The sequence below is a fragment of the Leucopleurus acutus genome, assembly GCF_964270905.1.
Source record: "Leucopleurus acutus genome assembly, chromosome: 2".
NCBI classification, from domain to species: domain Eukaryota; kingdom Metazoa; phylum Chordata; class Mammalia; order Artiodactyla; family Delphinidae; genus Leucopleurus; species Leucopleurus acutus.
The window spans coordinates 97,039,111-97,063,825 of NC_139143.1; the positions used below are offsets into that span (position 1 = coordinate 97,039,111).

At 55.1% G+C, this 24,715-nt stretch overlaps 1 protein-coding gene across 2 annotated transcripts; it reads right to left on the reverse strand.

The window, feature by feature from the left end:
- Window positions 1-3,345: 3,345 nt before the first annotated feature.
- CSF1 (colony stimulating factor 1) lies at window positions 3,346-23,327 on the reverse strand. 2 transcript variants are annotated; one of them, XM_082834160.1, is made up of 9 exons: window positions 23,117-23,327; window positions 19,857-19,979; window positions 18,526-18,588; window positions 16,809-16,979; window positions 12,314-12,461; window positions 10,092-10,222; window positions 9,516-9,568; window positions 9,111-9,169; window positions 3,346-5,485 (listed from the first exon to the last, which is right to left on the reverse strand). In XM_082834160.1, the coding sequence occupies exons 1-8, from the start codon at window positions 23,153-23,155 to the stop codon at window positions 9,124-9,126; spliced, it is 774 nt and encodes a 257-aa protein (XP_082690286.1). In that variant the 5' UTR covers window positions 23,156-23,327; the 3' UTR covers window positions 3,346-5,485; window positions 9,111-9,123. The 2 variants fall into 2 exon arrangements, with proteins under 2 accessions (XP_082690286.1, XP_082690285.1); XM_082834159.1 differs by having other exon boundaries at window positions 10,092-11,113.
- Between the last annotated feature and the right edge of the window lie 1,388 nt (window positions 23,328-24,715).

The window sequence follows — 24,715 nt, forward strand, 5'->3', positions numbered from 1 at the left end:
CTCACAGCACTTGTATCTTCCTACATCTATTTACATTTTATGATTAGATACTTATTTGTGTGGTTGTTTGGATAATACCTGTCTCCCCCACTGGCTCTTCTGCTCACCATTCTGTGCTCAGTGTCTAGCAATCAATGGGGAAATGAATGAGTGGATAAGGATGAGGCTCCAGCCCTCACAGACCTCACTAGGGGCACACATGCAAAGAGAGGCTGGGGCAGGAGTCCAGGACCTCGGGGTAGTGATGGGGCCTGTGGGCCAGAGAGGCTGTAGTCCAACATGGAATTCTCACCCAGCCATCCTCCAGAAATTCACCCGACAACTCCCTTGACCCAGCCTCCTGCACTCCCCAATCCATAACTTCTTCTGCCCCACGGCCACCCAGTCCCGGAGCTGCATCCATGTGGACTCTACACAGGGCCATGGGGGTCAACCTGTGGGCTTCCCTGTGGTCCCAGACCAGGGGTGGGACCACAGCTGCCACAGCCCCGGCAGGGCTTTGGGAGCGAGCGTCTCTGTGGTTCCTTACTTTGCCAGGGGGCCTTACAGGCTGGCACAGTCCACTTTGTTCCCTCAGCAGTCCCAGCATCCAGGGTGGCAGAGCCTAGTCACCCCCCTTCCCAGAAACTGGCCCAGGAAACCAGGGGACAAAAGTGCTGCTCTGGTAGAGGGTGCCTTCACTGGGGGCTGGGGGCCCTTGTCGGGAAACATGGTCTCTTTCCCTAGGGCTGCCCTGCAGCTGACCTGGGCCTCAGGCTGCCTAGTCACTGCCCACCCCCTAATGACTTTAGCTCCTCATTCAGGGGGTCATCAGATACCCACCCAGGCCCTGCCCAGACCCTAGGCCACCCCAACCCCTTCCTTGCCATGGCCTGCAGTCTGCATGAGGTTAACCTCAGGCTTCTTCCTGGTTGTCTCTGATTCAGTTTCCTGGCTCTGGGCGGATAATGGTTTGGGGTTTGGCTGGGCCCTTCTGCTTGCATACTCAAAGCCAGAGTTCCTGACCCTGCCTGTTAACAGGCACCCGCTATGTCCCAGGGCCACTTCCTGCTCAGTCTCCCTTCAGCCCCACATCCTTGAGCTACAAGGTATCTGAATCCTCATCCCAGCAGGAAGCACCTGGCTCTGCCACCTTCTGCTGAGTACAGCCAGGCTCTGGCAGCATCCTGGGTCCCCAGTGCCTGCCCAGAGAGGAGCTGTGTTTGGCCTGGGCACCATGGGACCAGCTGGCAGGGGCAGCATCAGAACACACTTTATCTGAGGGCAGCCTTTAGAGTCTACAAGGTGCTTTGGGGTTTGTCCCTGCATTTGAACCTCAGGCCAGGTATACCTGGCTTGTATTCTTAAGCCAGTTCTAAAGATGAGGAGAAACCTGAGGTTCAAAGAGATTAAATACTTCCCCAAGTTCACACAGCAGGAAGAGATCCAAGCCAATGGCTTAAGTTCTTTGGCTCTGAATCCAAAGTTGATGTCGTTCCACAGATACGACACTTCTGAAGCAGCACCTGCAGCACATGAAGCCCAGGAAAGGCTACTGAGATTCTCTGGCATTTCTTTCTGGATACCTCCTGGGGCCTCTGGAAAGGCAAGTGAGGGGCAGGGGCATTTGTTTGTTTGCCAATCCTTGCTTAAAGTCCTTGAAATTACATTCCATCCACTGCCCAGTGATCAGTTAGGGCTCTAACCTAGCCCCATCTCCAACAGAAGCCAGGGAGACCTGCTGAAAATACCTCCTCTACTAATGAATTGTAGTTATTGGATATATATTCCACTGGTTAATATCAAGTAAGCCCCTAGAAAAGGCCACCATTAAATCTGGTCAGAATTTGCCTTACTATACCTTTGTTCATGCATTCAGTATTAACCTTTTGATGCACATTTATTGGACACCTACTGTGTGCCAGATACTCTCAGGTGCTGGGATGCAAGGAGGGATACAGAACAGTTCCTGCCATAGTCAGTGGCCTGGTGGGACAGACAAATAAACAGGCTCTCAGTCTGTGGGAGAACAGGGGAGGAAGGAATTGAGCTAGGGTGGGCCTCCGGGACCTGGGTCAGGCTGGGAAGGCTTCTCAGAGGAGGCAACTTTTAAGTTGTGACTTGAAGGAAAAAAATATGAATAAGTTTCTTCAAAAATCTTTTCTGAGGAGCTTTTGATAGAAAGGGAAGAGCTAGCTTAAGGGAAATGATGAGAGACAGGGTGGTAGTGGGGGCTCAGGGCACAGAGAGGGGTAACTGAGATACCTGGGTACTTAGTTCCAGGCATGTTTGCTTGGTGCCCATTCTGACCCTATAACCTTGGTCTCCTAAGTCTGGGGACACAAACTTTTGTGCAGCGCTGTCCAATATGATTTCAGAGATGATGCAAATGTTCTGCTTCTGTGTTATCCAACATGGTAGCCACACGTGGCTATTGAACTTTGAAGTGTGGCTAGTACTACTGAAAAACTGAATGTTTACTTTTATTCCATTTTAATTTAAACCCAAATAACTTCCATATCAGACAGTGTAGCTCTACATGCTTCTCATCCAGGATCACATTTGAATTACTTGAAATGTCTTAAAAAATTTCTGATGCCTGGTGTCTGAGCCTCACGCCTGAGATTCTCGTTTTGTTGATCTAGGGTGGGGCTTGGGTACCAGTATTTTTGGAAACAACCTAAGTTAGTTTCAGGTGAGCCAGGGTTGAGAACCACTGATGCAAAACTTTGTCCACCACATTCTTAGTGGTGGGGAGGCCCCTTTTATCCCAGCCTTGCCCAGGGTGTGTGTTTGGGCTATGCTGGGCCTTCAATCACTCTGAACCTTCCCAACACCCCTCTGCCCCTGGAAGTCTGCATCCTTGGTCTCCTCTCCACTCCCAGAAGGAAGATCAGGGCTTAAGGCCACTCACAGAGCTTGCTGGCTCTCCCTCTGCCAGCTTCCCCTAGTTCCCAGTCCAGAGACAGTGCTCATTCACCTCAGAGCCTGCGAGGACCCGGACAGCAGGGGTCAGTGGTCAAGGAGCCTCATCCTTACAGGCCCCTTGGGCCCTTGGACAGAGCCCAGCCAGCCATGCTGGGCTAGGCTGGGCTGGGGCAGGGGCTGGTGGGCAGGCCTGACATTTGGCTGGTTTCTGTCCGTTTTCCTATTAAACAGATATGCAGATGAATGTGTTTGGGACAGCGATAATGCAGGAGGTTTTGGTAGCAAGACTGGAAGTTGGAGAGAACCCTCCTTCCCCCTGTACCTTGAAAAATGCTTTCTGAGCTGGGTCTCACCCAGCAGCTACTGCTCACCCCTCCGACTCCATTTTTGCCATTCACACACCAAAGGCAACTTTTCTCATGACTCACATGTGGCAGCTTGCGCACTTCTTTTATTATTAAATATATAAGCAGCTTCCTATTTTTTAAATAGATATTTAAATGACTTCATATAAAATTCACCACTTCCAAGTATAAAAACAATATCTCACAGTGCGTGAGCCAATGTTCCCTCTCGGCTTTCTCAGAGAAAAGAAGGGTTCCTGTTCAGGTAGCTGGGGAGCCGCCCAGAGGGGGCTCTGAGGCCCCTCCCACTCCTGTGTCACCAAGAGCCCACAAAGAGTTTCTGTGATGGATTGGACTTGCTTTCACGACCTTTAAAACACCATACGTTTAAGGGGTGGGGCGTGAGGGAGGAATGCTTTTTCTGTGGGGTTTTTTTCCTTCCACTTTTAAATATATATTTTTTCGTATCAAATATAGAGTCTGTGACTAGGAAAAGGGACCCGAAGGGGAAAGTTCTCTACTGCCCTTCCCTCAGCTGACAGCAACAGGGCAGGGGAGGCAGGGACCAGCGGACCCTCACTTTTAAGGGCAGGAAGGGAAGCTCCTAGGCCCCAGTCCAGTGGCCAAGTAGGGCAGGGTCTCTCAGTGGAGGGCCCAGGGCGGCAGGAGAGGAGGGACACAGTAGCACAAAGGGACCGAGGGTAATCAACAGCCCTGTCACCTGCTGCCCAACTCTCAGAGCCACAGCCATGGGCTGACCCAGGAAGCTGAGGCCCTCAGGCAGACTTGGAAGCAGATGCCTGGATTCTCCAAGTCCCTCTCCCACCCTGGCTTGCCTGGTCAGAGAGATGGTGCTAGCGAGGGGTGGGATGAGAGCTGGAGGGTGTCACTGCCTCCCGGGCTCCTACCAGGGACAACCACTTACCCCAGGTGCCAGCCAGCAGCAGCCTTGGGGTTGTGGTTGGGGCAGGGGCCTGGTACAGGGCAAGAGCACGGGCTGGGGGGTCAGGGGTGCAGACCCCTTCCCCCACCTCAGGGCCATGCCCTTAACTTCAAAGACCTATTTTCCATCAGAGCTCACCCTGCAGCCTCTCTCTGTGTCTGTCCCTGCCCTCCTTTTCTCCCTCCCACTAGTCACTTCCCTCTTGGGAATGTCAAAGTGCAAGATGCAGAAACCTGGGCGAACAACGCAGCCTGAAGACCAGCTCTGGCTGGTGGCCCGGGCAGTTCTCCCACCCTAATCCACCCCAGGGATTCAGAGCCGGGTCAGCAGAAGGTCGGGGCTCAGGGGCTCCCTCAGTCGACGGGCGAGGCCGGCTCGGGCACTCAGTGCAGGAAGCTGGGGAGAGAGGCTGGAGGGGTGGGAGGACAGATAGGTGTTTGCTCTCGGGGATGGATGGGGCAGGCTGTTCAGCAGGCGGGTTCAGTATTCACAGTGCAATGGCTTCCTTCATGAGGAGAGCCTCTGCGTGGCCTCCTGGAGAAGCTCTGGCAGGGCTGGGGGGACGCTGGGGCCGAGGCCAGGGCTTGGTCTTGCCCTTGGCATCACGAGCCAAGCCAGGCAGGTCCTGAGGGTAGGGCTGGCATCCCCTCTCCGCCTGGCCACCAGCAGAGGGCAGTTAGGCAAGTGGAGGGTGCAGACCCACTCTGGGCTGTCAGTGCAGACCAGCAGGCCCAGAAGCCTTCTCTTCCCGTCTTTTGGGCTACACACCTTTACGGGAAATCCAGTGACACTGTCCTGCCCTGCGAATCTCATGCTTCTCCCTCTGGAGACGAGTCCCTGCTTGTCGGTGTTGGGATCTTGGCACCAGGCGGGTCCTCGGGCACAAGGGCTCTTCCATTCCTCAGCGCCCACCCTGCTCTCCCATGTCCCACGGGCCTCTGGGTCCCTGGCCCAGGTGTTGGCTTGGAGGGGAATGGGAGGAGGACACAGCCCCTGAGGGGCAGAGGGTCCTCAGCCGGGCTTCCCAGCCTTCCTCAAGCGGATGGGAGCCTCCAGGGCCCCCGATAAATAGCAGCGTGGGGGGCACCTCCAGCCCTCTCTTAGTCAGTCCAGAGTCTGAGGGTCGAGGGCTGAGGGCCCCAGCCTCGCTGCTCTGGTCCAGTCTTGCTCTCCTGAGTCCAGGAGCTCTCATGGTAGGCAGGCCACATTCCCAGGAGAAAGGCTGGGGAGGGGTGGTGGTGGATGTCCCCATAATGTCTCCTTGCATGGAGAGACTATCCTGCGCGCCCAGCTGTAGGGGAGAGAAAGAAAGGCTGGTCAGCCGGGTGGGAGTGAAGGGAGGGGTCGCCGAGGACATGGGTGGGCGAGGTAGAGCATTCCTGTGGGCCGTTGGTGGTGCTGCAGACAGGACTCCCCCCATCCTTTCCCTCGCCTTCCCAGCCATCCCAGACACCACAAGGGACCGGGCAGCTTTCTCTGGCAGCAGCCCAAGCCACTGGGCAGACTGGCCTCACCTCCTACCTCCTCCTGGGGAACCAGGGACCATAGGGGGAGGTAACAGGGCCTGGTAGAGGTCTCAGCAGGGCTGGGGTAGGGGGCATTGCTCAAGTGGAGGGGTCTGACGGGGACGGAAAGGGGCACTTGCATGTCCTTAGACCCCTCCTCAGGAAAGACCATCTCACTGTCCTTGGTCTAAAAAAATCAAAAGTGAATCCTGCTAACTCTAGCAAAGAAGAGGAATTGCTCATTCTCACCTCCTCACCACTTATCACAGAGGGTCATCACACATGATATTCAGGACAGCAGGGCAGAGGTATCTGAAGGGGAAGAACTGGAGGCAGTTCTGGACAAGGAAACTCCCACCCTGCCATTTGGCGTTCTAACCCCTAAGCAAGCCAGCCTCCTGCCGGATGGACCAAGGGACTTGCCTCCCTGCATCATCCGTAAGAGTCAGGGCCCTGCTCTCTCCAAGCCCTCCCCCATCCTTGTCCTCAGAACGCTTTGTTCCCAGAGCAGAAATCCCCTGGACTCCATCCAACAGTTTGACTTTGGACCCAGTGTGGAGCTTCCCTCCCGGACTGTCCATGGGCCCTACTAGCAAAACCCGTGATGGGTAAGGAGGAAGGATAGGACCACAGCTTCTGGCTCCCAGCCCATTCCCATGTTCTGGAAGGGGAAGAAGGGAGGACCATAAATTGGACATGAGCCATGCTGGGTGCAGCCAGGCCACAGGCCCTGCTGGGGCCAGGAGGGAAGGAGAACCAAATGGGCAACCTCCAGCCCATTGCCCCTATGTCTTGGTTCCTTGGAGTGGAGGGCCTGGTGTCCATGTTTCCTTTCTGAGGGTCCCTCTCTCGGACCTCTGCCTCTGTGTTTCCCCCTGTCATTTCTCTCCCTAGAGCAGCAGTAAGTCTTGAGGCCGGTCCTGAGTCTCCCTGAGGCTCCTGCTGCCTGGCCTGGACCACTTTAGGGCTGGATCCAAGTGGAGGTCTGGATGTGGCCCCCGCCCTGGGTTCCTCTCTAAGTGAAATTTTAAGGGGAGGAAGAGGAAAGCTTGGGAGGGCCTGAGATTAGGGAGGCAGAGGGCCAAGACCAAGGGGGGAGGCAGGGGACCAGTCAGAGGGTGGTACAGCATTGAGCTGTGAAGTCCCTAGGGACCTTGGTCCACCCTCTACTTGCTGGTCCTGACGGGATATGCGTCATTCTCGCAGCCCTGCCAGTGTCCCGTCTGACCCATCTTCGTTCACCCTACCAACAAGGTGACCCCAGGATTCCAGATGTGTTACCTCTTGCTGTTTTCTAAATAGGCTCCCCTGGTTTTCGGCATTTGGCAGATCCCCTATCTCGCTAGGAGTGGCCCAGACCTGTCACTCTACACATGAGAAGGCCCTGAAGTGCTGGCTTGCATTTGGCATGGGATGTGGCTGGAAACTTGAATGGGTTCACTCCAGCTAGTCAGCCAGCCTGCCAATGAGCAACTCAGGCAGGCCGCCAGCCAGTCAGTTAGCCAATCAGCTCACCAAGCGACTAGCCAGTTAGGCAGTTACTAGCTAGTACGTGGTCAGAGTCACCCAGCCAGCTGGTCAGCCGGTCAGAGTCAATTAGTTAGCTGGTTAACTGGTCAACAGTTAGAGACAGCCAGCCAGGGTCAATCGGCCCGTCAGCCCTGAAGCCAATCAGTCAGCATTTGCTGAGTTCTTAGCGAGGATGAAGAAGCCCTCTCTGTTTAGGACTCAGGATAGAAAAAGAAATGCAAAAAAAGTAGAAGACACAGTCCCTGCCCTCAAGGGGCTTACAGACTTCTTAGGGGTACGGAACGTACACGTATGCATCAAGTAAGATTTTAAAATGTATAAAAACAAACAATATCCAAGTAAGTGCAAGTCGATATAGTATTAACCAATACAAAAGAGCAGAGGAGTACGAGCTAAAAGAGAAACCAGAGGGTGATGGAGACCGTCAGGAAGGGCTGATTCCTGCAGCCTGACTGCGGTCTGAGGGGAAGGAAGGGAGGAGGGCCGTGGGCTGCCTGGAATCGGGGAGCCCAAGGTGAGGAGTGATAAGAGTCACACGTTTATCAAAAACATGGGCGAGGACAACAGAAGGCACTCATCTATGTGCAGGAGACACGACTGGGAGGGCTATGAAGACAGAATTAGGATTTGAAACAATTTCAGTAGGCTCGGATGATAGGTCTGAGCCCACGAGGTGGTTTTAACAAGGACGAATATAAATTCCCGCACATTGGTAAAAACATTAAATTCTCCAAGTACAGGATAGAGTCCGGCTTGACAGAGGTTTATGGGAAATGGAACTAGGGGCTTTAATAGACCACAAGCTCAACATATGACAACAGAATGATGTGGTTGTTCAAAAAACAAACAAACACGAATGCAATCTTAATCTGTACGAATAGAAGAACACTGTCCAGATCAAGGAAGGTAACAGTCCCACTGTACTCTGAGCTGGTCAGATATCTGGAGCACTGTGTCCAGGGCTGGGCGCCACATTTTCAGAGGGACATTGACAAACGAGTGTGTCCAAAGGAGGGCGAACAGGATGGTGAGGGGTCTGAAAACCATATCATATAAGGAATGTTTGAGGGACTTGGCCACACTTAGCTTAGAGAATTCTTAAAGGGGACATGGATAACTGACTTTAAATACTGGAGGGGTCTCATGAGGGAGGGTGGGGAGGGGGCAGGAAAGCCAGTTATGCATCTAGTGAGGAAGGACTTCCCTACAGTGCTACTGGGAGAGGGCAGGGAGCTTGCCTGCGACTGAGAGTGTGTGACCAGAAGCTGGCTGACTCCCCATCTGGGATGCAGAGACACTAGGCCAAATGACCTCTGAGGGCCCTTCTAAGACTAAGCCTCTATGGCTCCTTGCATCTAAAAGCAGGGAAGTAGAAATGATCTTGGTTGGGAAGAAGGGTCAAATCAGGGCGCAGACAGAGAGGAAGCTGGCAGGAGGTGTGTGTTAGGAGCAGCTGCTGGAGGAGCTTGGGTGCCAAGCTGAGAATGTTGGGTTTGAAGTAGTTGGTGATACAGAGCTGCTGAAATTCCCCAAGAGGCTAAAGACCTTACCTAAGAACAATTTGGTTGCTCTGCGATGGAAGGTGGCAGCAAAAGTAGAAGCCCAGTGCAGAAATAATAGCCCGACACAGAATTGACAGTGCCTGGCCTCAAATGGGGTGCAGGGAATGAAGGGGCAGTGGGAGGCCTGAGGACTCAGGGAGAAGAGGGTTGGCCAGACCTGGCGATAGATGGAAAAGGGAGTAGGAGAGAGAGAGAGAGAGAAGGGAGTCAAGTGTGGGTGGCTCCGGGGAGTTGGTGGTACCACAAACAAGTTAGGGTGACTGGAAAATTTGGGTGTAACTAATTTTAAGGGGTTGCGAGAGAGCCAGATCAGTCTTACCTTAGAATTCCCTCTACACTGGCAGGTCCACCTGTCTGTCCTCATCCTGGGTCAGGGGGCTGCGGGCAGAGCACAGGCTGGCGTAAGACTTCAGCAGAGGCCAGGGAGTGAGGGGATCCCCTAAGTTTGCCCCCCAAGCCCACACACACGTGCTCCAGCCCTCCCAGATTTAGAAGACCCAGAAATGCCTAACCCTAAGAAGAAACTAGGAAAAGTCCCAGATAGCTAGGAAAGAAGAGACGCCCTTCCTTCTCCCCACCCACCCCGGAATCCTGTTCTGAACCTCATCTCCTTAGAGCAAGTGGGAGAACGTCTCCTCCAAATCTATATGGGAAATAAATGCCAAGACAGGCCACCCATGCCTATCAGAGCCCCCCGCCCCCGCAAAAAAAAAAAACCTCTCACCTGCCCTCCGGTTGTTCCATGGGAGAATCCACTGTCTGAGGCTCTCGATGGCTCTGGGGACAGAAAAGCGCAGGCTCACCGAGGGGCTGAGGGAGCGTGGGGACGCCGTGGCCCCATCCTCAGGCAGGGCTGCTCAGGGACTCTACGAGAGAGCTGCCAAGCCTCCCCACTCTGGATCAGCCAGAGGGCCAGGGGGCTTCCAGAGGCCTCTCCTATCCTCACACCCCAGCTCTGCAGAGCTGCCAGGCAATGCCCTGCCCTGACCTCACACGCATCACTTTCCTCCTCCATCTCCCCTCCCATCTGGGTTCTCATCCTGCTTTAGTCCAAGCACAGTGTCTCCTACTCTTCTGCCCCAGTCCCTACTGGTTCATCTTGTAAGCCTGAGCCTTCCCTGTTCTTGAAGAAACAGCCTTCCCATTTCAACCTCCCATCCCCTGTGCTCAGTCAGCCTCCTGTCTCTCAGCGCCTGAAGAACCCAGTCTGAGCCCAAGTCGTCCTCCGACCTGCTCCTCCAGCCAGGCTGTGCCCTGCCCCCACGCGGAGCCCTGCTCTCCCGCATCGGGCTCTTCTTACCCGCCGCCTCCGCCTGTAGAACAGGAGGCCACCGACAGCCAGCAGGACCAGGATGATGCTGGGCACCAGCAGGCGGAAGACAAAGCCGGGGAGCTGGGGGTCGGAGGGCTCCTTGTGTTGCCTCTCATGGCCTGCGTCAGTCAAAGGAACGGAGTTAAAACGGGCTGGGGGCTTGGCCGCCCCCTCACTTGCTTGTCCTCCTTCCAGCTCTGCGGTGCTCCTCCGGTCCCTGGTGCTCCTCTTGCCTTCCAGCTCCCCAAGGGGCAGCACGTTGCCCCGGGAATGGCTTCTGGGAAGCCTTGGCTGAGAAGAGGGGGCAGAGGGACTGCTGAGGCCGTGCGGGCGCAGTGCTGGGGTCCCGGCAGAGCCTGGCTCCTGGTGGTCTCTGGGCGAGGCAGATGAATGGTCTGCATTCTCAGGTGTGTGACTCCAGGCCTCGGTGGGTCTCACGGGGCCCACCATGGGCAGTGGTGTGCTAGTTACATCCGCAGGCTGCCAGCCCTTTCCTGACCCAGAGAGTGGTGAAGATGCCGAGAGGAGATGGCTGGTCCTGGCAGTCTCTGCCTGGACGCTGCCTCTCCACAACGTGCGGGAGGCAAGCTCTGCCCCTTGGGGTAGAAGACCCTCACTAGCCTCTCCGGAGGCCTCTTCCAGGTCCAAGTTAGTGCCCAGCACAGAGTCAAGAATGTCTTCCATCCCAGTGACAGGAGCTCTGACAGAGGGCTGGGGCTGAGGTGAACCTCCAGTGGGGTGGCCCTCGACGCCCAGGGTCTCTGGTGACTCAAAGCTCTGGCAGGTGCTCCTGGGTGGTCGCTGCTTGGCACTGCCCGGGTCCACTGTGCGAAGGGCCTGCTCTCCAGGCAAGAGGGAGCTGCCCTCTGTCCCCTCAGAGTCAGCCCAGGTCAAGCCAGCCATAGGGGCCATGGAGGGGGCGAGGGGCTGCTGAGGGGAGACAGAGGCCGGGTCACTGCTAGGGGTGGCTTTGGGGTACAGGCAGTTGCAATCAGGCTTGGTCACCACATCTGAAAGAACCACAGAGAGAGGGAGAGAGAAGGACGGGGAGGAGATAGAGTCACCAGCCTCCAGCACAGCTTTCCCAGAGGGATGGAGAGGGGTGTGGGGGTCCCCTCATGCCCTAACTCAGCCCTGGGGCTGAGGAGAGGACAGGACTGGAGCCAATGCTCGTGACACAGGCCTTAGACAGGGAAGGTGCAAACTGCAGGAAGGTTCTTTGCAGGAAAGAGCAAAAAGTGGGGTTTAGACACACAGATTGGGGGTTGGGGTCAGGCAAGACCAGAGAACAGCCCTTCCTGGAGTTCCAGCTGGCCAGACGCCAAGCCAGGGGTGACAACAGCCAGCCAGGAGGTTGAGTAGTGGCCTCCAGGACTAACACAAGACACCCTCAAGCCCCAAAGACACTGTTGGTTGGAAAGCAGCAAGGTGGTTTCATGCACAGCAGGGGGCTGAACAGTCACGGCCACAGGCGGGAACAGGCTGGGGCTGGAATGTGGCCAAGGCTTGAGGCCTTGGGATTGAAGCAACGAGACTGGACTTGGCCATTGGCAGGTCGCAGGGCCTCAGCCCCTGCCTCGGGGAGCAAGGTTGAATGTAGGTGGGCACACGTGGCACAGGACGCAGAGACGAGGACAACGCAGGGTAGACATGTGTGCAGCTGGGCCAGCACTGGGAGAGTTTGAATGATGCTCAGACTTCAAATCCAGCCTTGTCCCTTGAGGGGACACTCAAGGCATCCGGGGGGCTTCTGGAGCCAGGGTATCCTGGTGATTCGCAGCAGGGCTCCCGGAGCAAGGGCCCTGAATCCCCGATGGAGCCTCTGCTCTCTCCACGGTACCCCCCATACGTTCAGCCAGCCTGCAGAGCCGGTGGGAAAGCCTCCATGCCTACAGGGCTCTCTGAGAGGGCCCCCTTTTCCACTCCCTGATCTCACAGCCACCAGCATGATCCTTCTTGATGCCTCAACATGCAAACATATGTAGGTGTGCATGCACACACATGTCAGGAAAGGCATGTGCCTAGGGCTACCCAGAGGTACATGAAGCCACATATGTACACAAAACAAGCACGTCTACACACACAGGAGCACGAGTAGCAATCAGGCTGCCTCCCAGGGGTCCCTCCAGCCCCATGCGTCACCTCCCAGTGCAGCTCTGTTCCACATGCCCTTCCCCATCCCCACACTGGCTGGCCCCTTCTGTGCTCACCTTGGCTGGAGCATTTAGCAAAGCTATTGTTGCAGTTCTTGCTGAAAATGTTCCAGTTCTTTTTAAGGAGATTCTTTGTTTCATTAAAGACATTCTTGATCTTCTCCAGCAACTGGAGAGGCGTCTCATAGAAAGTTCGGACACAGGCCTAGAAGGAGAGCAGAGACCCCCTCGATGAGGATGAGCATTGGTCCCACGTCTCTAGCTTGTCTGTCAAACTCCCTTGGCCTTTCTTTCATCTGCCTTCTTTTTCTCTTGTTTTCTCCCTCGCCTCTACCCTGGTTTGCAGGACCCCTATGTCCTGAGTTGGTGAAATTTATCATTTATTCATGGCTCCATATAACACATATTAATGTGCCAGGCATCTGGTAACTACCCGGAAATCACACAGTGAACAACAGGGAGGTGGTCCCTGGCCGATTTGGACATTGAGTCCAACAGGGCATCGTTATTAAACATATTGTTACAAGTGTGGTGAGTCCTAAGAAGAATGATCTGGGCTTCCCTGGTGGCGCAGTGGTTGAGAGTCCGCCTGCCGATGCAGGGGACACGGGTTCGTGCCCCGGTCCGGGAAGATCCCACATGCCGCGGAGCGGCTGGGCCCGTGAGCCATGGCCACTGAGCCTGCGCGTCCGGAGCCTGTGCTCCACAATGGGAGAGGCCACAACGGTGAGAGGCCCACGTACCGCAAAAAAAAAAAAAAGAAGAAGAATGATCTGAGAGTGTATAACAAGGGGAACTAAATGAGGGCCTGGGGGAGTCCCCAAGGAACTGACCAGACGATAAGCAAGACTTAACCAGGAAAGAGGCGGGGTTGGAGAGAGCTGTCCAGGTGGTGAGAATAGACTGTGCAAAGGTCCTGACGCAGGAAAGAGCCTGAAATGTTAGAAGATGGAAAAGAAAGCTACAGTGGCTATAACACAGCCATCTAGGAGGAAAGTGACAAGAGATGCAGCTGAGAGAGGTCAGCGAGGACCAGGTCCTGCAGGGCCTTGTTGGCCATGCCAAGAACCATTAACCTGGGCTTCCCTGGTGGCGCAGTGGTTGAGAATCCACCTGCCAGTGCAGGGGACACGGGTTCGATCCCTGGTCCGGGAAGATCCCACATGCCGCAGAGCAACTAAGCCCATGCGCCACAGCTACTGAGCCTGCGCTCTAGAGCCTGCAAGCCACAACTACTGAGCCCGCGTGCCTAGAGCCCGTGCTCTGCAAGAAGAGAAGCCACCAGAATGAGAAGCCCGCGCACCGCAACGAAGAGTAGCCCCCACTCGCCGCTACCAGAGAAAAGCCCGCGTGCAGCAACAAAGACCCGATGCAGCCAGAAACAATAAATAAATAAAATAAAATAATAAATTTATTTAAAAAAGAAAGAACCATTAACCTTATCCACAGAGCAAAGAGAACTGAGGGGATGTTGGGGAGGTGAGTGGAGCATAAGATTCCAGTCTTTTAGAGAGATCATCCTGTGTGGTGAGGAGAATGGCCTGGAGGAGGCCATGGGGCTGTGGGTCCGTCTCTGGCACTGGTGTATCTTGGAAGGAGAGCCAAGGCTGCCCCAGCTATGCCTGTTGAGCTGCTCTTTTCCCTTCTGCTCGTGGGACCCAGGCTCCCCACACCCACTGGAGCTCTGAGAAACTTCACACACTCCTGGTTTTCCTCCCACCCTTTGAGCTGCTCCATCTCAGTCTCCTTACCAGGCTGCCCCCCTCCACCTGACTTCCATAGGCTGGCACTCCTCAGGGCTCAGTTCTGGGCCCACCCCTACTCTCACCCCAGACACTGTGCCCAGGGCTTCATCACATCCATGGCCCACCTGCCGATGACTCCCAAGTCCTTCCTTAAACTGACCTGCCTGGGGAAGAACTACGGGCTTTACTAGGTGCTGAAGTCCTTGAAGGCATCACTGGCTGCCCAGGGACTGTGCATAGTGGGCCCTTAGTAGATGTTTACCAGATAAAGGAGAGAATGAACGCGGGAATGGGAACACCTGGACTTGACTGCATCACTCACCAGCTCCGCAACGCTGGCCAAACGAACTTTCCAGCTTGGGCTCATCTCTTCATTTGTAAAGTCAAAACAACAATCCCTGCCTGCCTCCCGCCCAGGGCAATTGTAAGGAACAGGAAAGTGGCTTCTTCTCACCTTTCTTATAAAATCTCTGTGTCCTTCATACCTCACCTCATACTTCATAGAGAAAACAAGGCCAGAAGGTCCCGATGTCTACCTGTCTCAACAGAGTCTGTGTCTTCTTGCCTCCCGAGCTCTGAATCCCTCCCCTGCCGGCTCCTCAGGAGACCAGCTCCTCCAGCTTCACCGGCTCCCCGCTCCTGGAGTCTGGCCCCCTGCCCCCAGCATCCCATACAGCGTGCAGGGTGGGCGGCTTGCTAAAATGCAGATTCCGAGGCCCACCCACAGACCCAGTGAATCAGACTTTCTAGGGGTGCATACTGGGAATCTGCATTAAAAATTTTTTTTATTAAAAAATGTTTTTTGAGTTTTTATTTAAAAGGAAGGTGTTTTCTTTGGAATCTGCATTTTTTAAAATGAAGGCTTCCTTTTTATTTATTTTTATTTTTTGGCCACGCAGCATGCGGGATCTTAGTTCCCCAACCAGGGATCAAACCCGCACTCCCTGAAGTGGAAGCGTGGAGTCTTAACCACTGGACCACCAGGGAAGTTCTGGGAATCTGCATTTTAAACAAGCTCCCAGGTGATGCTTACGAACCTCAACATTGGAAAACCACAGATCTAATACCTCTCTCATTTAAAAGTCTTCCCTCCCTCCATCCCACACTCACTCCAGCTACCTCTCTTTTTCTGCAGTTCTTTGGAGCCAGGTTCTTCCACAGTGTTGCCTCTACGTCCTCACTTTCTGTTCACTGATCGGGCACCTGCCTCCAACAGCGACCTCCACGTTGCCAAATCCATTGGACACTTTTCAGCCCTTCTCTTGCTTGGCTTCTCAAACCCCATGTGATAAAGTTGACTACTCTTCCCATCTGGAAATGTTCTTTTTCATGTGCTCAGGGATCCCACACTCTCCTGGGTTCCCTCCCACCCCTTAGACTGCTCCTCAGCCTCCTTGCCAGGTCCCCTCCGGTGCCTGACTTCTAAATAAATGCTGGGTTTCCTGGGCCTGTTTCTCTTCTCACAGTGGGCAGTGTCATACAGTCCACTGGCTTCACTGATGACCTACAGACCAACACCACTTACGTCTGTCTATCACCAGCCAAACTCAAGACCCATACGTCCAGCGGCCTGCTCGACATCTCCACTCGGCCATTTCACGAACATCTCAAGTGTAATGTACCCCAACCTGAACTCCTGCCCTTCCCCCAAACCTGCTCTGCCCCATTTCAGCATCACGGGAACTCCACGTGCTGGAGACAAAACCATCATGACCCTTCCCTTCCCTCGACAACTCACGGCCGCTGCATTACCAAGTGCTCGGATTCTTTCTCTAAACTCAGGAATGCGTCCCCTTGTGTCACCTTCACTGCACAACCTTAGTCCAAGCCGCCTGGACTTGCACCTCCTGCTGGCCGCCCAGCCTCCATCCCTGCTCCCTACATACCATGGCCCGCACAGCAGCCAGAATGGTCTCCCAGCGCAAGTTAGACTGGATCCCTCGCTCTTTAGACAAAATCCCCCATCTTTAAGACCCCAGATGATCTGGCTCCCACCTCCCTGGCTCTCTCCCCTTCACTCCCCTGCCTTGGCCGTGCTGACCACACCTGGGGGCCGAATGTGCACTTTCCTGCTCACCTAGGGCTTTGTGCCCAGCGTTCTCTGTTCTGGAATGCTCTGACCAGCCTTATTTCTTCCTCTTACTCATCTTTGGACCTCAAGTGAATATTTTCTTACTCAGAAGCCTTCCCTGTCTCTCCTTTCCCACTGCCTTTTAAATCCAAGTCCTGTTTCTCTCTCCCGCAGCCCCACGTACTTCTCCTTCCTGGCTCACTCCCTCACCTGCCTGCTTCAGGTCTTCCCTCTCTGGTTTTCTTTCTGCAATGCAGTTATTGACACTTTACTTACGTATTTCGTTAACTGTCTCACCACCCCTACATGTAACCTCCATGAATGTGGGGAATTTCGTTTGATCACAGCTGTATCCCAGAGTCTAGAACAATACCTGGTATGCAATAAGCACTCACTAACTATTTGTTGAATGAATGAATAGTCCTCACGGGCTAAAATTCTATTTACTTGTGTCATTGTTTGTTTAATGGCTGCCAACCTCACTTAACTATAAGCTCTAAGAGGGTGGGAACCATGTAGTTCTTGCTCTTGAGACATCGTCAAGGCTTAGCACTGTGCCTCCTGCACGGTGAGTCCTTGGCAAAGGTTTATGGGATGAATACGTGAGTGAGACAGCAAGTGAGCAATGACATGGGTGAGGCCATGAGTGCCTCTGTGCCTATGGGTAGGGATGGTACCACCGCAGCTGCCCTCTGCCCTCCCCGACTCAGTGCTCCTGGCTCCAGGGCCCTCCTACCTTGTCCTGCCCTTCATAGTCCCTGGTGAAGCAGCTCCTCAGCCGCAGAGAGAGTTCCTGGAGCTGGACAATGACAACGGCATTGGGGGTGTTGTCTCTGAAGCGCATGGTGTCCTCCATTATGTCTTGCACCAGGAGAAAGGCCTTCTTAAGGTAGCACACGGGGTCGTTCTGAAAAGTAGAACCTGGAGTTGACGACCCGGCTGATGCCACTTGGGAGCCCAAGCTCCGTGCTGGATGCCCTCATCCCAGGCAGATGGAGGGCTGCAGCCTGCCCTACCCTACTCCTGAGGAGAGGGGCCACCCCCTCCAGTAAGAAGGAGAACGCTGCCCTCAGCTGGCTTTCATTCTCCCTTGTTGCGATCTGGTGCTGCTGGGGATTGTGGTAGAGGGAAGGAAATGTGGATTCTGACCAGAGAGATCCTCAGATTTCTGAAAGATGAGGCTTTAATCAGGATGAAGGTGTACAGGTAGGGTGGGTTCTGGGGAACTTCTGTTTCTCTGTCTCTGAGCCTCTTTTGGCTTGCTTTCACACAAAGCCCTTTACCATATAGCTCCTTCTAATCCTCCAGGCCACGGGGATACTGGAGACTACCTCGGGGTCCAAAGAATGACCTCAGTGTTTTGTCTCCCTAAAGAGATGGTGGGTGCCTCAATGAAGACTCGGCTTTTAGCTCTGTATTCCTAGCACCCGGTGCAGTAGGTTCCTAGTAGTAAATGCTTGGTAAGGTGTGAGTGAGTGAGTGGAACACCGAGGTTACTCCTTGGACCATGAGGTGGTCTCCAGTTCTAACAGAAATGTGTATGGGTCAGGTGTGCAGAAGCTCAGAGATGGGAGCAAATTCTGGGCACGATGGTGATTTTCTAGGAGGCACAAAGAAGAACAGACGTGGAATAAAGGCTGGGGTGGGAGCAGCTGGAAAGGCATTACGGGCATCAGAAAGAGCTTGTGCAAAGGCTTGGAGGCAGGAAGAGACAGGGAATGGGAGTAGTGGGTTGGGCCGTGTGATAGAGACTGGAGCTTGTAAACCCCAGGCTAAACAACCTAGGCTTTCTCCTGGAGTGAGGGGTCTCCAGGTTTGGGGGAGGTGGTGAGGATAACAGGCTGTGGTTCAGAGAGCTCCCCCACTAGTGGTGGGGTGAGGGGTGCACTGGATGCAGGAAGGCCATTTAGGAGGCTTTTGAAATCGTCTAAGCAACTGATGGGGTGAGGGCCCAGAGGCCGGAGATGCTGGGAGGCAGAACCAGCAGCACACAGTTGGGTGTGGGATAGGAGGAATAGGGAAAGGGCTGGACTGATTCCCTCGTTGCTGGTCTGTCTGCTGGATGGAGGTGACATCCTTAAACAAAACATTTGACCCAGGCCTTAGGCCTTAGAGCCAGTCTGCCCGCGTTCAAGTCACTTACTACCTATGTTCTCTCCCTTAACCTCTCATGAACAAGAAGAGTGAACCACATAGTCAGGATCAAAAGTGCCTGGCACATAGTAAGACCTTGACATGTGCCAGGCCGGCAGAAGGGAGCAGCAGGGGACTCGAGGCCTGGGCCCTGCCCAGCTCAGCCCTGGACCCTGGCGCCCCAGACTTGAGTACCAGGGATCCTTACACCATACCCTGCCCAGCTCTAGGACTTCTCCTACCTTCATGCTCCCACATACACCCACCCTGGGAAGTTCATGCATGCTGGCACATGGGCCTTGTAAACAGCCATAACTCACCAACTGCTCCTGGTCTACAAACTCGAAGGCAATTTGGCACGAGGTCTCCATCTGACTGTCAATCTGTAAGAGAGAGCAGGCCAGTGGTGGCAGGGTGTCTGCACTCGACTGAGCTTGCCTAAGGACGGGGACTCGAGTTTCCGGATGGATCAGGGTTTGATCCTCATCCGTCTCCCCCCAGCCACACCTGGAAAGACAGAGCCAAGGCTAGGGGAAGACCTGTGCCCTCCACATGCCCAGGGGAGGTTTATAGAAGAACAAGAAGTCTCTGTCTTGTACCTCCCACTCTGAAATCTCACAGATGCCAGCTCGTTATAAGGAAGAACTATCTAATGTAGGACATAATCTCCCGTGGGAGGTAGTGAGCTCCCTGTCCTGGAAGGAATTCAAGCAGAGGCTAGACAAGCTCTGGGGATTCAGGATCTGTAGGGACTGAGGCTAGATGCCCTTAAAGCCCTTACTGGCCCTCAGAGCAGTGGTTCTGTGATTCTAAGCCTCAGAGAATGTGGTGGCTCTTGGTCTACCTTAGATTGCTGCAGCAGCTACATACAGGAGGAAGAGTGTAGGGGGGTAATAGAGGCAGGAGGCCCGGCCTATGGGCTCCAAGCTCAGGGCCCTGGAGCTGGCCTTAGCCTGTGGTGCTCCCCACTGCCTGGCTGGCTAGAGGGATGGTAAATTCTCTTCGGAGCAGGACAGCAGCCATGACAGCAACCTGATTCTGCCGGGCTGAACCACGTTTGAAATTGTTGACGACTCTGCTGGCACGATTAGAGTGAGGCACGGGCTCCTTCATGGCCTGGGTGATCAGGCCATCCCAGCCCCAGGGCTCAGGCAAGAGCCAGGGAAGTGAGGGGGGAGGGCTGGGAGTTAGGCGGGAGCCTCCCTTCCAAATCTGGCTGAGGCCCTGGTGCCAGGCTGGCGGCACATCTGGGAGTCCAGGAGCTAGAGGCAACATCTGGACACAGCAGGCCGACTGGGCTGGCTCCTCAGAGGAAGCATCCCACCGAGGGAGAGCTGGCTTTACAAACTTTTTTCAGAGTCCACGTTTGACATTCCAGGCAATCGTTAACCTAGGCAACCAGCTAGAAGTCCACCCTGTCCACCGCCTGCAGGGGAGTGGGAGAGGGCTTCAGGATTGAGGCGGGGCTCAGAGGCATTGACCTGTAGAAGGTCAGTGAGAAGAACATCCGTGGAGCTAGTGGGAGCCACGAGCCACATCCTGCATGGCCGTATTTCTCTGCCTACAACCACTCTCTTTGGCCCTGCTCCCTGACTCCTGCCTCCGTTTCCCCGGTGGGGAGAAGGTAAGGGAGGCAGGACCACACACTCACCAGCTTCTGCAGGACCTGCAGGTGTCCGTTCCCAATCATGTGGCTACAGTTCTCCGACACCTCCTCGGTAGTACTCCTGTTCACGAGGAGACAGGCCAGCAGCAGCAGGCGGCCCAGCCATGTCTGTGACAGAGAGGGCATAATTTCTCCCCAGTTCTCACACTCCCCAGGAACCCCCACGCCCTGTTGAGGGTGGAAAAGCAAGGACCTCAGACCCACAATGCTACAGACCTGCCCCTCATTCCAGAACGCAGCATTCCCCAAACCCACCTTACTCAGGATTTCCTAGCAGCCACGCACAACCTTGCTCTCCCTCGCTAACAATCCAAATGTTGTCTCCTCCAAGAAGCCTTCCCAGATTAACCCAGGCCGAGCCTTACTACACACTGAACTTCTAATGAGGACATGGGAGGTATGCCTACCAGTCTAAATGTCAATTACACAGGAAACTCCTTGAATGCAGGACTTGCATCTACCCATTATTCTGTCTCTGCAATATCACACACTGAGCCAGGCATCTTGTGAGCTGCCCACTCCTCTCAAGTTCATGTTCTTGCACTGGCTGGCTTCCAGACTTGGAGCCAGAGGTATTTGCCTGGGCCCAGCCCTGCCTCCTACCTGATTCCACACAGGTCTGGCTCTGCTACTGGAAAAACCAGGGGCCCCAATTCAGTTTCACTGGGAACCTATCCCGCACCACAGACCTTTGGAGCCTGGGTATGTGTGTCGAAAAGAGCCCAACCGATTAATCAGAGGCAGCAGTGCCAGCTCTAGACCATCCCTGGCTGGCACCTGCCTATCGGAGCCCCATCAGGCTCTGCATCCAGCCAGTCAGCTCTTAGCATTGCAAGAATGTTTTCTGAGATCTCTCCCCTCTTTCAGCACCCACCTGGCCCGGTAGCTGCTTACCCCCAGAGTGATGGGACAGGCTCCTGACACCCTGTTGTTCCCCTTCCCTCCTTCTTGCCAAGGTCCCCTTAGCCCTCTCCCTGGCTCTAGGTCTCCCCTTCTCCAGCCAGAAGCAGAGAAAGACCCTTGGGTTTTCTTTCCGAAGCTGGATATTGTCTCCTGGCAGATTCAAGGAAATGCTGTCAGGATGGGGTGCGGGCTGGCACCTTCCTGGGTTCTGGGCTCTGGGCTCTGCCTCAGTAATTCAGATGACGAGACAAATACTGCAAACAAGTAGCACATTGGAGGCTATGAAACAGTCCACAACAACATGCTGATTTACATATAACTAAAAGCCCAAATGTTTGTCAGCTCTTACTAGGGAGGAGAGGCCCTGGCTGGGCTCCAGGGAGGTTGCAGGGAGGAGGGGCCACAGTGAGGCCTTGAAAGATGGGGAGAAGTTGATGGCAGAGAGAGGGAAGGAGAGGCCTGGAGGAAAGAGGCACAAGATGGCCCAGTGCCATTCAGCACAGGGATCTGGTGAGGGTCCTGGTCTGACCTGGGGGAGGGAGACTGTGGAAGAGGGAGAGCAGTCATGGAGGAAACACTGGGCTCTTTTGCATGGTTGAGGAGGTAGCTCTGGGTGGGAATAGATGCCCAGGCCCTCAGGAACCTGCAGTTCAGGACCCATGGGAAGAAACTGGGCCGTGCAGAAGGTATGTCTCTGCCCCAGGCTGGCTGCCCCTGAGGCTCTGAGCCCCAGGTGTCAGTGGTATGGAGAAAAGGGCCTATGGGGAAGGGGATGCTCGGGAAGACAGCCTTGCCACACGCATTTCAAGATACTGATGTTTGAGGACAGCAAGGAGAGAGCAGTGCTTAACCCCAAGGGCTGCCTGGCTTTTGGCGTTATTTCAGGCACCATGTGGGAGGCTGACTTCGAAGGCAGCCAAAGGGGCCACCCTGCACCTGGGGCCCTGATTTGGCCTCAGAGGAGGATCTGGACAGGCACCAAAGGGTTAACACTCTAGCTTACATCCGGCTGGGCCGGCTCTTCTCCCCACTTCTTTCTTCCTCCCACCCACCAGCCTTGGCCTCTGGGGTAACCACAGGAATCTCTTCAGTCTCAGAGAGATGCGGGGACATCTCAGCCCAGCTATCCATCCTCACCTGCCTCCTATCTTGTTCTATCTTCCCCATCAACAAGGTCCCTGGAGAGATCTTATAGCATGAGTGGACCCTTGGTCTGCCCCTGTCTAAAACCAGCCTCTTTCTTTCCACCCTTCCTTTCCTCCTCTTTCCTCGTGGTCTCACTTCCAGCCCCTGTTTGTCTTGTTGCCTATCACCTCACCCTTCCTGATTTCCCCTCCTAACCCCATCTCTTGTCTCTCAGTTGGGCTCCTCCTCCCCCGTGGAAGGGCTCTTCCCTCTTACCCTACCTGCAACCCCCTCCCTTATCCTCCAAATATTTTTCTGCTTCTCTCCCCCCTGGGTTTCTCCTCTAGGATTCCTCAGAAGCAAACCCATTGGAAGACCACTTACTGTCCATTAACGGTGCCACCCTGCGCCATCTAGGAGCTGCCCCACGGTTGGGGCAGGACAGTCCCCATGCAGTCCTGAGCAGCCCGCTGTCCCTGTCCACAGTTCTGCAACCCCAAACCTTCCTTCCACCTCCTCTACCACCACTAAGCCCAGGATCTCCCCAACGGACTGAACCAGGTTTGGCAGGAAGATTCAGAGCTGGCCCCATGCAACTCTGGGACGCCGCCTCCCACAAAACATACTTGATCCAGCCACCCAAGTGCCCAACAGCTTCTGTCTGTGAACCGGAACAAGTAGTGGCTTGCCCTGCACCTTCCTTTTGCCTTGGCATTCTATAAGCTGGATGGCCCCTGAACTTTCCCCATCCAGAAGCGCCCACTCCCCAGCAGGACCTAGAAGCATGTGTATGGCCCATGAGGAATGCCCGCTGGGAAGGCACCACCCTCAGCGCACAGCCACTCCGCCTGTCCCTTGGCGGTGGCTGATCAGAAGGGAGAGAGTCAGGGACGCAGCCTCTGCCCCGTGGCTGCGAGCCCCTTTCTCTTGCCAGCGGGTGGCTCAGTGTGCCTCTCCATGCAATGGGAGTGAGCAGCCTTCCCTTTCCCGAGGGAGTGCCGCAGCCCCAAGAGTAGCTGCAGGGCCGTCTCGGGTCCCAGCCAGAGCGCGAGGGGCCTCGCGCAGTCCGTGCGCAAAGATGGGATGGAAACCGGAGCCCGCTGCCGGGGCGGAAGAGCCTCGGCAGTCGGCGCGCCCGGGCAGCGGGCTCCCAGGGGCCGCGCCGCCGAGCTCCCACCCCAGCCCGACCAGGGCCCCGCGCCACGGCCGTCGCTTACCGTGGGAGGGCAGCGCCCGGCGGCGCCCCGCGCGGTCATACGGGCAGCTGGGTCCCGGCCGGGCGCGTCGGCCGCCCTCGCTCTCTCGTTCGCTCGCTCGCTGGCCGCTGCAGAGTCCACGCCCCGGCCGAGGGCCGCGCTGCTGTCCCAGGAGTGAGGAGGGACTCGCGGCGGCGCAGAGAGCCCCCTGGAAAACTTTCACTTTCCCCGAGCCGGGCTCCACTGGCCAGCTCCTCGGCACAGCCTTTTAAGCGGACTTGTGAGGCATGTGGTTTATGGGAAATCACCTTGGACAGGCGCCAGATGCACACACGCGCGCACACACACACACACATACACACACACGCGCGCGCGCGCACTGACACAGACACACAAACTCCAGAGGCCCACTGAACCGCCTCCCCGCCCCCACCCCGAGGGCTGGTCTTCTCCGCTCGTCTTCCAGTCGCCTTGTTTGCTGTGCTCAACGCCAAAGCCTTTGAGAAAGTAACGCGGGCTTCACCGCTTCCCTCCCTCCAGCGCGCCGGCTTTGGACAGAGCCTCGCCTTTCCTTCCGCGCTCTCCAGGCGGATCCGGTGTTCTCTCTTTCTAATATTCCTTTCAAGGGACTTTCCCTCTAGGCCTGAAAATTCCCAAATCCGAGCAGGAAATGGCCTGAGAGCAGGGGCAAACACTGGAGACTGGGGCCTCCCCCGCTGCGCTTCCTGCAGCACCTTGTGGAACCCGAGTCAGCAGGTTTGTAGGCAGCCCTCTCCTTCTTATGCAGCCCCCAAGCCGCCCGCCCAGCCTCTGTCTCCTGTTCTGGTGTCAGGGTAGAGGCAGGGAGGCTAACTACCTGGCCAGAAGGGGATGAGTTGTGTCCTGTGACAGGGAGCTGGGAGGCTCTGCTGTGTGCTAGGAGATGCTCCCAGCACCTGACCTGCAGGTGATGTAAATGCTGGCTGGTACCCATGCTCCCTTCTGAGCCTCCAGACCTGAGGAGATTGGCACCTGGGCCCTAGATTTCCCTTGATGCTTTTGGAAATGCATTTGCTGAGATGATTAATCACATTTCGTCTCTACATGAGAGTGAATCTAAATGAGGCCTAATAGGAGGAGCCTGTTAATCCTAAAGCCAAATTCAGGAGCTTTCTCTTTCTTCAGTTCACTACGGTTCAACGTTTCAGTCTCTCTGTGACTCCACCCAACCCCAGCCCCTGGGAAGTACATGCTATACAGCCGGGTCTGGAAGGGGCATCTCTTGTCACTTGCTCCAGCCCCAAGAAGTAATTTTACACCTGCATGCTCTTGTTCATACTGGTTCCTCTGCTTAGAATTATCCTTTCCCCACTTGTCCTTAAGGCAAACATCTCACCCTTCAAGGCTGAAATCACACCACGTCCTTCACCAGCAAAGCCTTCTTTGACTCCTCAGGCAGATCAATGGGTCCTTTTCCTGCGGTCTCACTGAATTTGGCTCCTTTCTCTGTGGTCTCCCTAAGTTGTTTGTCTTTCATTCATTCATTCTCCACATTATTCTAAAAAGTATTTCAGGTGGCGCCGATAGTTATATTCTGGATCAACAGACTGAAACTTCACCCCCACCCTGGACTGAGAGTTC